This window comes from Aquarana catesbeiana, linkage group LG01 (assembly GCF_042186555.1).
Source record: "Aquarana catesbeiana isolate 2022-GZ linkage group LG01, ASM4218655v1, whole genome shotgun sequence".
NCBI classification, from domain to species: Eukaryota; Metazoa; Chordata; class Amphibia; order Anura; family Ranidae; genus Aquarana; species Aquarana catesbeiana.
In genome coordinates this window covers 142,171,045-142,185,280 of record NC_133324.1, presented here as the reverse complement: position 1 = coordinate 142,185,280, position 14,236 = coordinate 142,171,045, and the positions used below count along the sequence as shown (strand labels likewise).

The following is a 14,236-nucleotide window of genomic DNA, read 5'->3' as shown; positions in this document are numbered from 1 at the left end:
GTGTGCATCAAATGTTTAATACACAGAGCTTTTGATTGCTCCAAATCAGTGGTAATCAACTTTTTCAATATGGAGGGCCTCAACGACATCATCAAAGGGCTGCAAGTCAATGAATATTTATTATCAGAAAGAGCAGACACAACAGGATATAGTCAAAGACTATGAGGATGATGCAAGAGATGGTTGAAGACTGTGGACATGATGCAGGAGATGGTTAGAGATTGTAAACGTGATACAAGAGCTGGTCAGAGACTGTGGACATGATACAAGAGATGGTCAGAGACTACCGACATGATACAAGAGAATAAATAAATATTAATGTCCCAAGTGAAAGAGCCCCTTCATTCTTTCAACACAAACCACACATATAGAACCCTGGATAACAGGGGTAAAACAAAATGCTGAGTACGGTGTGGTTGCACTGGGAGTCTGGTTAGGACAGATCCAACTGGGGTTCTTGGTCACCCTGTGCCCCTAATAGACACAGGGTAACTTACACATAAGAGGGGCCAGGGGAGCTGGACAAGGAGTTTCCCGACCTCTCCAAGGTAAGCTGGGTCACATATCTCCTCTTTCACAGGAGACTAACACAGGAGGAGACCCAAAATGGGTTGACTTCGAAGTTAGTCCGTAGTTCCAGTCCCCTAATGCCTGTACCCACACAGTACCCCAAACAAATTGTCCCGAACAGAGCATTACTCACCCAGCCAACCTCTGCCTCTCTCGTAGAATATACCCGCTGTTGGCAAGAAGTCTGGAGTCCTTTCAGCCATTGGCGAGAAGACAGGGTGGCTGGGCTCACTCCGTCATGCCGTTGGGGATCTGGGCCGACTGCCCAGCATCCCTGGGGTATACAGGTTGTGCCTGTAATCCCATCAACTTTTACTAGATGAAAGTGTTTGCAGAGCAAGGCTGACATCCTCCTGTCCCAATGCAAGACATTTTTCTGGGGTTCTGTCAGTGGAATCCAAAGTCCCATCCACTACCACAGGACATCCATCTTCTGTTAGTTGAGGGCCAGCACTCTGCCCTGTTGCAAGCTCTTCTGCTGGGTTGCTGTCAGTGGAGACCACAGTCTCATCCACCGATATCAGCTCAAGCTGCGGTTGTGAAGTGCCTATTGCATTCTCTCCCTGGAGCTCCTGCGGGGGATTGTTGTGGGCAGAGGCGGTAACGTTTTGCCCAGCTGTTCCACTCGGAAGTGAACTAAAAAGTCAGTGGCCTTGCACAAATCCTTCAGGGCCTCTGATTGTTGTATACAGAGGTCAACAGCGCCATGCTCTGAAGCCAGCTCTTCTGCTGGAAGCTCACCGGGCTGTTCCTCCTCAGAAGAAAAGTCTATTAAATACCCAGTCTGACATTGGTGTCTGGAGATAGAGATTCACCATCTCCTGTCCGTGGAAGCCAGAAGATGTTATCGGTGCTGGGCAGAGGCTAGCAGAGCTCTGTTCTGTTGTCAGCACTTCAGCTTTGGGGGTGGCAATCTCCAGAGTTTCCTCTGCCAATTATGGGGAATGCTGCTGAACGTGTTCTAGCAGTTCCCTGTATGCCCTTTCCAGATGTTGTTCTTTCCTTAGCAAGTATTGCAGATCAGGTTTAAGCTCTGAGACCCCTGCCAGACCAAGCATAGCCTCTCTGTATTCTCCCACAGCAATCCAGGGCCGCCAAAGTAATATCCCTCCGGAGAGCATTCTGTTGTCTCCCCTAAATATTCCTGCGTGCCATTGCGGAACCCGATATCGATTATCCAGCTCCATCTCCTGCTGGACCAGCCTGTCCAACTCAGTCACCCTTTGCTCCTGGTGCCACTCTCCCAGGAATGGCATCTGAAACTTGTGTTGGTCACTGGCCCTTTGCCTTGCGGTTGGAAAGCACTTGCCCTGGTGTATACCAGCGACATGGAGGGCTCCAATTCAGACCTCCACCTGAATCTGCTGCCTGATCTCCAGGTATTGGTCCGCAGACACAGTCCTGGGGATTACTGAAAGGGCGATCCGCGGAAGCCCCTGGACCTCTGATGCCAGGTCCATATCTCTGCTTGGGTGACTAAAGTCTGCTATCCCAATCTGTAATCCCGGTGGTGGTTTGGATGTATTCACAGGAAGGAAGCACTATCCCACCGCTTGCCACCAGTGTGATGGACCCCATACTCAAGAAGGAGTATGTTCGCTGTATAAGCTTCCCTTGCCCGGCAAGATCCAAGATCCCTTAACCCACCCAGTCACTTGTCGAGACATTAGTGTAGGTTGGTAAGAAACATAAGACTGTTTATTCAAACACAGGCACAAAGAGATATACACTCAGGGGACAATCCCCCCTTCTTTGCATAATGACTCAGGGTGGGGTAAAACTATATTCAGTAACAAGAGACACATTCAAACTTTTCAACAGTAGACAGTCTTTAGTTTAGGAAGGGCTGCAGGAGAAATTCCCCTCTCCCCTCTAGTAGCTAATAGCTGACAGTGGTTTCATTAAGCTAATCCACATAAGCATATACATCCCATAATCGTTTGCTCCCAAGGCAGACAGAATCATAGGATACAGCCACTTAACAAAAAAAACACATGACAACACCCACCCCACCTCAAACTATCTAGCAATGGTCTATGAGACACTCCTACAATATTCTAGCAGTCTGAAAGGTGGAATTATTTATCTTCATATATTTCTTGAGGGAGATTGTTCATAAATATTAATGTCCCAAGTAAAAGTGCCCCTTTACAAACCACATACAGTGAGGACGGAAAGTATTCAGACCCCCTTAAATTTTTCACTCTTTGTTATATTGCAGCCATTTGCTAAAATCATTTAAGTTCATTTTTTTTCCACATTAATATACACACAGCACCCCATATTGACAGAAAAACACAGAATTGTTGACATTTTTGCAGATTTATTAAAAAAAGAAAAACTGAAATATCACATAGTCCTAAGTATTCAGACCCTTTGCTCAGTATTTAGTAGAAGCACCTTTTTGATCTAATACAGCCATGAGTCTTTTTGGGAAAGATGCAGCAAGTTTTTCACACCTGGATTTGGGGATCCTCTGCCATTCCTTCTTGCAGATCCTCTCCAGTTCTGTCAGGTTGGATGGTAAACGTTGGTGGACAGCCATTTTTAGGTCTCTCCAGAGATGCTCAATTGGGTTTAAGTCAGGGCTCTGTCTGGGCCATTCAAGAACAGTCACGGAGTTGTTGTGAAGTCACTCCTTCGTTATTTTAGCTGTGTGCTTAGGGTCATTGTCTTGTTGGAAGGTACTTGGCCACATTCATCTTTCCCTCGATTGCAACCAGTCGTTCTGTCCCTGCAGCTGAAAAACACACCCACAGCATGATGCTGCCACCACCATGCTTCACTGTTGGGACTGTATTGGACAGGTGATGAGCAGTGCCTGGTTTTCTCCACACATACCGCTTAGAATTAAGGTCAAAAAGTTCTATCTTGGTCTCATCAGACCAGAGAATCTTATTTCTCACCTTCTTGCAGTCCTCCAGGTGCTTTTTAGCAAACTACATGCGGGCTTTCATGTGTCTTGCACTGAGGAAAGGCTTCCGTCGGGCCACTCTGCCATAAAGCTCTGACTGGTGGAGAGCTGCAGTGATGGTTGACTTTCTACAACTTTCTCCCATCTACCAACTGCATCTCTGGAGCTCAGCCATAGTGATCTTTGGGTTCTTCTTTACCTCTCTCACCAAGGCTCTTCTCCCCCGATAGCTCAGTTTGGCCGGACGGCCAGCTCTAGTAAGGGTTCTGGTCATCCCAAACGCCTTCCATTTAAGGATTGTGGAGGCCACTGTGCTCTTAGGAACCTTAAGTGCTTCAGAAATTTTTTTGTAATCTTGGCCAGATCTGTGCCTTGCCACAATTCTGTCTCTAAGCTCTTCAGGCAGTTCCTTTGACCTCATGATTCTCATTTGCTCTGACATGCACTGTGAGCTGTAAGGTCTTATATAGACAGGTGTGTGGCTTTCCTAATCAAGACCAATCAGTATAATCAAACACAGCTGGACTCAAATGAAGGTGTAGAACCATCTCAAGGATGATCAGAAGAAATGGACAGCACCTGAGTTAAATATATGAATGTCACAGCAAAGGGACTGAAAACTTAGGACCATGTGATATTTCAGTTTTTCTTTTTTAATAAATCTGCAGAAATGTCAACAATTCTGTGTTTTTCTCTCAATATGGGGTGCTGTGTGTACATTAATGAGAAAGAAAATGAACTTAAATGATTTTAGCAAATGGCTGCAATATAACAAAGAGTGAAAAATTTAAGGGGGTCTGAATACTTTCCGTTCCCACTTTATATAGAACCATGGATAACGGGTAAAACGAAATGCTGAGTCCAGTGTGGTTGTACTGGGAGTCTGGTTAGGACAGACCCGACTGGGGTTCTTGGTCACCCTGTGCCCCTTATAGACACAGGTTGACTTACACATAAGAGGAGCTGGACAAGGAGTTTCCCAACCTCTCTAAGGTAAGCTGGGTTCCACCAGCCAACCCCATATATATATATATATATATATATATATATATCGATATATATATATCTATATCTATATACATATATATCCTTTACAGAAATATTAAGCAGAATAACCAGCAATACAACTTCATATATTAATAAAGGTTCTCCTTTTAACAGCCCGCGCTTTCTTTACATGTGGCCTAATTCTCGAATTTCAGTGATGGGTGGTGAACAAGCTGCTACAGTGTTGGCTACAATTGCTAAAGATCAGAAAGCAAGAGAAGGAAAGACAGTAAGTATTAAAAAGAATGCCATGTGTTTTGTAAATACAGCCGAATTAAGTGTAATGATGATTACTTTAATGTCACCAGTAACGACATAAGGGCATTCTTTGTGACTACAGCAAACAGGTTTAACATCAGCAATTGGACAGGGTTCTATATGGTATGTAGCAAAAAAAAAAAAAAATGGTATAAACAGAGTATGAGGGGTAGAGAATTCACCTGTAGGGTGTGGTTGCGCCTCAGACAATTTAGGCAAAAAAGAAAAGGGCGCCAGTGATAGGAGCACACTGTCAAGAGATAGGCACTGGTAACCAAGCAGTTTAATTCCGTTAATTTTTTACAAAAAATATATATGGTAAATTCCATATATTATTACCTTCCAACATTGAAAATACATTACATACAAAAACATTTCATAAAAAGACAATCCGGATTATCACCCCGTGTGCTGGAAATGTTCTGATATAATCAGGTTAAAAAGTAGCTGAATATAAATATAAAAATGTGTCCTGGGCTAGTGATGGTGATTAAGCAGACTCTAATGAATGCACTAGGACAATGGGGAATTAAGTATTGGCAAACCCCAAAGATACTTCACATATGTCATCGATAGATTAGAATTCTATCTAGGAACCAAGTTTCTAGTTGAGATGGTATGCCGTTGTAAATGGATGGAGCTATCTATATGGTATGAACTGTGAAAAATTGTGCAAAGGTCTTCCACAGGGATAGTTTTAGTTGACTAAATAGATTGAAGCATCCACATCCCAAACAGGTCACTCTGGAAGAGATGAATGCTGTTTGCAAGTATTCAGAGGAGCTAGATCTGGCTGTCCAAAAGACAGCCAGGACTCGCCAACAAAGTCCAGGGCATACAGTGTAGGCTGAAGGCACTTTGATATTTTTTGGGGTGTACATTGTATGCCCAAAGTCAGGAACTGGTTTAAGAGAGCGGACAGATGAAACCAATATTTCTACCGATGGCTTTGGGTTCATGGTGACCACTATCTGTACCCTATTATCAAATCTGTTTCATCACACAGGTATTACAGAAGTGTTCCTCAAAGTGGTCTCTGAGTCATTGCAGCTGCTTTTAATATAATATATAATATAATGAAACTGAAAAAAAAACCTTCCTAACTCTTCATAACAACTCTTCAAATACTGAGCTACTAAGTATTGTATAAACATTTGTTAGCTGTTGAAACTTATTATTCACTTTTCTTTTACCATCTGACTACTAATTATCTCTTCCTAAAATTACTTTATGAGATGTACAACACAAAGTCTTCCCTATGATATGGAGTTCAAATACTTCATCTGCTATGGCTTAAAGTGATTGTAAAGGCTTTAATTTTTAAAAAAATAACAAACATGTCATACTTACCTCCACTGTGTAGCTCGTTTTGCACAGTGTGGCCCCGATCCTTGTCTTCTGGGGTCCCTTGGCGGCTTTCGCGGCTCCTCCCCGCATCAGATAACCCCCTAGGAGAAGTGCTCTCCTGGGGGTTACCTTGCGGCCACGCTCCCGAGTCCAGCATTTGCATCCATAGACATGAATGTCAGACTCGCCCCCTCTCCCCGCAGCCTGCGTCATTGGATTTGATTGACAGCAGCGGCAGCCAATGGCTGCGCTGCTATCAATCTATCCTATCAAGAGCCGGGACCTGATGTATACTTATACTGTAAGATCTTTCTTTGCGTGGGAAATATTATTAGAGACACAACAGCAGGGGTGTGCTATATCCACACACCAAACCCGCTATGGCCTAAAACGTCACTTTTCATTCATAACTTAACTGTCTAAATCTCATAATATAGAAAATTAAAGAAAGTCATAAGAATACTTTTCTTGTGACTTCCCTTCTTGACTTACTACTTATGAGTTCCTTTTATTTTCTATATTATGAGTTTTAGACAGTTATCAGTTATCTGATTTTAATTTTAACTATAGTAGTTCAAAGATCCTTCTGACTATACTTCCACCAGACATCGTACTTCTAATGCCCCGTACACACGGTCGGATTTTCCAATGGAAAATGTCCGATCGGAGCGTGTTGTCGGATATTCCAACCATGTGTGGGCTCCATCGGACATTTTCCATCGGATTTTCCGACACACAAAGTTGGAGAGCAGGAGATAAAATTTTCCGACAACAAAATCCGTTGTTGGAAATTCCGATCGTGTGTACACAAATCCGACGGACAAAGTGCCACGCATGCTCAGAATAAATAAAGAGATGAAAGCTATTGGCCACTGCCCCGTTTATAGTCCCGATGTACTAGTTTTACGTCACCGCGTTCAGAACGATCGGATTTTCCGACAACTTTGTGTGACCGTGTGTATGCAAGACAAGTTTGAGCCAACATCCATCAGAAAAAATCCTAGGATTTTGTTGTCGGAATGTCCGAACAAAGTCCGACCGTGTGTACGCCCTATTAGACTCTCCTTTCCCTTTGTGTATAAAAATACCCTAAACTAATATATATTACAAGCTGTGATTACCTTCTCTCTATCATTGGAGGGGCTTTCCATGTGTTGCAAAAGGCCTCTCTCACTTGACTAGGGATAATTTAAATGTGAATAAAATCAATGTTTTACTTCAGGTCATATACCGTATTTATCGGCGTATAACACGCACATTCCCATTTAAGAGGGAAGTTTCAGGAAAAAAACCTACATTTTAAATAAGAAACTTTGAAGCAAAATAAGAGTCAGTGCCCATCTGCAGCCTGACCATTGCCATCAATGCCCATCTGCAGCCTCACAAGTGCCATCAGTGCAGCCTCACCATTGCCATCAATGCAGCAGCCTCACCATTGCCTCAATGCAGCAGCCTCACCATTGCCATCAATGCAGCAGCCTCACCATTGCCATCAATGCAGCAGCCTCACCATTGCCATCAATGCAGCAGCCTCACCATTGCCATCAATGCAGCAGCCTCACCATTGCCATCAATGCAGCAGCCTCACCATTGCCATCAATGCAGCAGCCTCACCATTGCCATCAATGCAGCAGCCTCACCATTGCCATCAATGCAGCAGCCTCACCATTGCCATCAATGCAGCAGCCTCACCATTGCCATCAATGCAGCAGCCTCACCATTGCCATCAATGCAGCAGCCTCACCATTGCCATCAATGCAGCAGCCTCACCATTGCCATCAATGCAGCAGCCTCACCATTGCCATCAATGCAGCAGCCTCACCATTGCCATCAATGCAGCAGCCTCACCATTGCCATCAATGCAGCAGCCTCACCATTGCCTTCAATGCAGCAGCCTCACCATTGCCATCAGTGCAGCCTGATTGAACAGAACAGTGGTCCAATGGCGGCCCAGGAGATGGGGCTTCCTATTACAGAGGCCGCCAAGTAAACAGGAGATTCTCACTGAATGTAATCTGACGGCGCTCATCCTGCCCCGCTCCCTGTCCCCTCTGAGGCAGCTAAAATTGAAGTATTGGTGTATAACACGCACACGCTATTTGCACCCAATTTTTATGGTGAAAAAGTGAGTGTTATACGCCAATAAATACAGTATCTCCTACAAACTATCCCGACAAGACTGCCATAAACGTTCTTCATCCAAATAGGTAAACTGAATAGTGATACTATACTTTGAAAGCTGAAATTAGAAGGGAGATCCAGATCTCCTGGACTTATTTATATTTTAAAGCATACCTTGGTAATAATAATTTGCACCATAAAACCAAAGACAGCAATGAGTTACTGTAGAGAAGTCCATGGCAATTAGTAATTCAGCCAACCTACATTCAAACCACAGAGGCCTCTCTATTGGGACATGACTTCTCTACCACCATCTTAAAAAATTGGGTTGGGCTTAACAACATTGGTATCCAGCCTCTTCCATATCTCCACCTTCCCCTTTAAGAGGTTATCCTATGGTTCACACCAGGCAAATATATCTTTCTTTAGGATATGGGAATTATGGGGATAACTCCTCATGGTATACATTTACCTCCAACCAGTCCATGCCAAAATTTGGGACAGTTTCCCATGGACAAATGGATGTACACCCAGTTGATTAATTTCTTTTAAAATCTTTGTCTACACTTAGATCCTTAGATACCCTTTTTCTTATTCAATTTTTTTTTTTTTTTTTTTTACATTTTGCAAAGATAGTTTTGGTACCACCCACCTCCATGCAAACAAGAGCCCTACTTTCCTAAAGATTGGGAAAAGTACTGGAATATGCATTTACCCCTACCTAAAACACAAATTCCTTAAACTGACCCATGTGTCATCCCGCGCAGAAGCTGCAAATTTAAAAAGTTTTTGAATTTTTCCTTTTTTTTTTTAAAAGACTTTAGTGTTTAGGTTTAATTTAAGGGGTGCAGCTTTCAGGTTTTATCAGTCGACACAGTCTATGATGTGTAACAAATATGGATTTCGGTAGTTTTATCACGCTTGCTTGTCTTGTTGCCAAACATACTTTGTTAGCAACATACAGTGGAGTAGAGCTATTATCTGGGGACTACTTTTGCTGGTTTTGCTGACAAATATTTTTTATCTACTCTACTCTATTCCTGCTTAAGTATTTGAGGAGGTGCTACATATACTTGATATAACCTACTTCATTTTGGGAGATGACTAACATTACTAAAATCTCAAACTTTAACATGTTATCCTTGCAGACATAATTTTCACAATTTTTTAATCTGCAGCTTTTATTAAAATACATAGTATGTGGTGATCCCACCATGAAGGTTATTGTTCAGTCACTTCCTGTTTATACAGTGACAGTGTTTAGACCCTGTCAGTGGCATCATTAGGATTGGTGTCACCCGGTGTGGTAAAACATGGTGTCACTAGGGCTGCTGAAATTAATCGCAGCATCGATGCATCGCGATTCGGGTGTCCCCGATGCGGCATCGATGCATGCGACCCGAATAATCGATTTCTGGCCCCGCCCCCTCCCGGGAGAGCGCTCCGTGCGTAAAGCTGTTATTAGTGTGTATATTGCGGTCATGTGACACTCGGCCGCGCCTCCCTCCTCTCAGTCTCTCCTGATGTCAGCTCCGCCCACTGACTGGAGCTATCAGGTCAGAAGAGAGGCGGGCGGGGCTGACATCAGGAGAGACGTGAGAGGAGGGAGGCGCGGCCGAGTGTCACATGACCGCAATATACACACTAATAACAGCTTTACGCACGGAGCGCTCTCCCGGGAGAATTCACTGCCCACCTCAGATGTGACAACCGGCGGAACACCGGCCGCACAAAAGGAGATCGGGGGGAGATGGTGAGCAGGTAGATCGCCCTGCTCATTACAGGCTGCCACCGGCAGAGCAGCATGTGAGTACGGAGGGGGAGGGGGAGGGGGGGGCGCTGTGACACAAGTCCATATCATAAATTGTCTTCTATGTGCCTTCATCACACCACAACTCTGCATTATTGTCCGCAGTCTGTGCCCATCTCCTGTGCCATGTCCGCCGCAGTCTGTGCCCATCTCCTGTGCCATGTCCGCCGCAGTCTGTGCCCATCTCCTGTGCCATGTCCGCCGCAGTCTGTGCCCATCTCCTGTGCCATGTCCGCCGCAGTCTGTGCCCATCTCCTGTGCCATGTCCGCCGCAGTCTGTGCCCATCTCCTGTGCCATGTCCGCCGCAGTCTGTGCCCATCTCCTGTGCCATGTCCGCCGCAGTCTGTGCCCATCTCCTGTGCCATGTCCGCCGCAGTCTGTGCCCATCTCCTGTGCCATGTCCGCCGCAGTCTGTGCCCATCTCCTGTGCCATGTCCGCCGCAGTCTGTGCCCATCTCCTGTGCCATGTCCGCCGCAGTCTGTGCCCATCTCCTGTGCCATGTCCGCCGCAGTCTGTGCCCATCTCCTGTGCCATGTCCGCCGCAGTCTGTGCCCATCTCCTGTGCCATGTCCGCCGCAGTCTGTGCCCATCTCCTGTGCCATGTCCGCCGCAGTCTGTGCCCATCTCCTGTGCCATGTCCGCCGCAGTCTGTGCCCATCTCCTGTGCCATGTCCGCCGCAGTCTGTGCCCATCTCCTGTGCTATGTCCGCCGCAGTCTGTGCCCATCTCCTGTGCCATGTCCGCCGCAGTCTGTGCCCATCTCCTGTGCCATGTCCGCCGCAGTCTGTGCCCATCTCCTGTAGCATGTCCGCAGTCTCTGACCATCTCCTGTAGCATGTCCGCAGTCTCTGACCATCTCCTGTAGCATGTCCGCAGTCTCTGACCATCTCCTGTAGCATGTCCGCAGTCTCTGACCATCTCCTGTAGCATGTCCGCAGTCTCTGACCATCTCCTGTAGCATGTCCGCAGTCTCTGACCATCTCCTGTAGCATGTCCGCAGTCTCTGACCATCTCCTGTAGCATGTCCGCAGTCTCTGACCATCTCCTGTAGCATGTCCGCAGTCTCTGACCATCTCCTGTAGCATGTCCGCAGTCTCTGACCATCTCCTGTAGCATGTCCGCAGTCTCTGACCATCTCCTGTAGCATGTCCGCTGTCTCTGACCATCTCCTGTAGCATGTCCGCTATCTCTGACCATCTCCTGTAGCATGTCCGCAGTCTCTGATCATCTCCTGTAGCATGTCCGCAGTCTCTGATCATCTCCTGTAGCATGTCCGCAGTCTCTGACCATCTCCTGTAGCATGTCCGCAGTCTCTGATCATCTCCTGTAGCATGTCCGCAGTCTCTGATCATCTCCTTTAGCATGTCCGCAGTCTCTGATCATCTCATGTAGCATGTCCGCAGTCTCTGATCATCTCCTGTAGCATGTCCGCAGTCTCTGATCATCTCCTGTAGCATGTCCGCAGGCTCTGATCATCTCCTGTAGCATGTCCGCAGGCTCTGATCATCTCCTGTAGCATGTCCGCAGGCTCTGATCATCTCCTGTAGCATGTCCGCAGGCTCTGATCATCTCCTGTAGCATGTCTGCAGGCTCTGATCATCTCCTGTAGCATGTCTGCAGGCTCTGATCATCTCCTGTAGCATGTCTGCAGGCTCTGATCATCTCCTGTAGCATGTCTGCAGGCTCTGATCATCTCCTGTAGCATGTCTGCAGGCTCTGATCATCTCCTGTAGCATGTCTGCAGGCTCTGATCATCTCCTGTAGCATGTCTGCAGGCTCTGATCATCTCCTGTAGCATGTCCGCAGGCTCTGACCATCTCCTTTAGTATTGTGGAAGAGAGCCTGGAGCTCCTCTGCTGTCTCTTTTTTTTTCTTAAGAACAGATAGAATAAAAAAAATGGAGTCCTCCTGACTACTTGAATTTTTTTTTGATGAAAACCATGAGAACTTGCGGACTTGCGCTGTAATCGTGATGCATCGCGGAATCGAATCGAATCGAATCGTTGACTTGATAATCGTAATCGAATCGTGAGGCCAGTGAAGATGCGCAGCCCTAGGTGTCACCCCCCCCCCCACCAACTATAGTCACCCCTTAGTACAGACCCCTCTCCATCAGTACAGACCTCCCTCCCTCTGTACAGACCCTCCCTCCACCAAGTATAGTCCCCCCTCAGTATAGACCCCCCCACCACTAAGTACAGGCCTCAGTATAATCTCCCTTCACTAAGTACAGGCCTCAGTATAGACCCCCCACTAAATATAAACTCCCTCCTTCAGTATAGACCCCCCTCCATCAGTGCAGATCCCCCTCCATCAGTATAGGCCCCTTCCGTCAGTACAGACCCCCCCTCCATCAGTACAGACCTCTTCATTAGTACAGACCCCCCCCCCAGTACAAACCACCCCCTTATCAGTACAGATCTCTCTCAGGACAAACCACCCCCCCTTCATCAGTAGAGACCCCCCTCAGGACAAACCACCCCCAGGACAAACCACCCCCTCTATTAGTACAGACCCCACCCTTCATCAGTACAGGCCCCCCTCAGGACAAACTACCCCCCTTCATCAGGATTCAGTGTGCAGCTGCCTGGAGACATGCTTGCTCAGACTGTCACTCTCTGGGCGGCGGGCTTGTAACTGGAGGCAGCCACATCATCAGTGAGAGTAAGACTGAGGAGTCTCACTTAGGGCTAGCGCAGCGCCAGCATGTTCTGGCTGAAAAGAGCCCTGCCCCCAGGACCCTCCACAGCTCCGCTGCCCTCGGGATGGTGTCACCCATCTCCCGGGTGCAGGACACCCCCCCCCCCCATAGTGACGCCACTGGACCTCGTCTTCCAATTAAACTCCTGCGTTGTCGACAGGCTTTCCCAGGCAGACTCCTAGTGGCCAATACAACACAAAATCCAGGTCATGGTCCACCGTTGTTACCATCAGGAAACACGACTTGAGAAATGCCATACAGCCATGACTGGAGTGTATGTATGCAGAAAAAGGCTGCAAGAGATCGACAAACCTGAGATGTAACAAAGGAATCCTATTAAAAACCTGACAGTTTGATGTGCTGTACTTTATTAAACTAAACATCATTCAGTTTTCATGTACTTTAAGAAAGCAGTGCAAAAACTCACAGCAACTAGTTATTGTTAATCAATTCGTTTTTTTTATTCGTATAAAAAGAAAACAGCATTTTCATACATCTTTCACATTCTCTTGTAACCCACCACCCCAACCATTAACATTCACACATTTATTTATATAATGCACTACAATTCATTTTTCTCTTATCTAGCGAAAGTAATATACCATTTCTATTCATTCCCTATACATCATCCCAAGAAACAAAAAAGAAGAGGAGATTCCTGGTATCCAAAAAGAAAGAAAACCCCATCAACCTTAATTCTGCATTGCCCCCTTCCAACATTCCCATACTATTTTAAACATTTTGGCATTTCTCCTTTTATTATACACAAATCTTTCCTTTCTTATTGTTTTGTTAACCTCATCCTCCCATTCTACACAGGTTTGTGGGTTTGACACCAGCCAATTCCTTGCTATTAGTTTCCGTGCCAGGAATAGGCATCTAATTATTACTATTTGTCTCCCCCACATGTTATTGTCCTCTTCCATACAGCCCGATAGGCAGATCTTGGGGTCTATGTCAAGAATTATTCCAAATACCTTATTTATTTTTCCAAGAACTTCACTCCAGTATCTATTTAAGTTAGGGCACCTCCACATCATATGAACTAGGTCTCCTTTTGGATTCCTTCACAGTAACTAATTATGATTCATCTTTTTTTTTACTGATCCGACCGCAGTAGAATAAAATCTGGTTGCTATGGGTTTTACATATTGAGCATACCGTAATCAAAGGTATTTTATAAAGTGACTGATCTTTAGTTTTTCCTAATAGAAATATCCATTTTGACTGTCTACTATATTGAGTTGGTATTCTTCCATCTATGTTCCTTTGTACATCAAAAGGACCAATTTGTGACACTGTTAATAAAACGTGCAATAAAATCAGCTGTTTGTCAGGTTTTGAAGGGAATGCATTTTACTCATTCTGATAGATTCATTTAGACCCCATGCCAGTTTCATTACCTAAGATTTTATATTATGTTGAAATTTGTCTGCTTGTTTGCATTCATATTACAAATGTAATTG

At 45.5% G+C, this 14,236-nt stretch overlaps 1 protein-coding gene across 1 annotated transcript in view; it reads left to right on the top strand.

Annotated features, from left to right (window-relative positions):
• The window catches only part of MCCC2 (methylcrotonyl-CoA carboxylase subunit 2), a 177,473-nt gene that overhangs the window by 148,875 nt on the left and 14,362 nt on the right, over positions 1 to 14,236 (top strand). Inside the window, exon 15 of the mRNA XM_073624396.1 lies at positions 4,646 to 4,760. Within this exon, the coding sequence (XP_073480497.1) occupies positions 4,646 to 4,760 (115 nt within the window). The remainder of the gene's footprint in view (positions 1 to 4,645; positions 4,761 to 14,236) is intronic.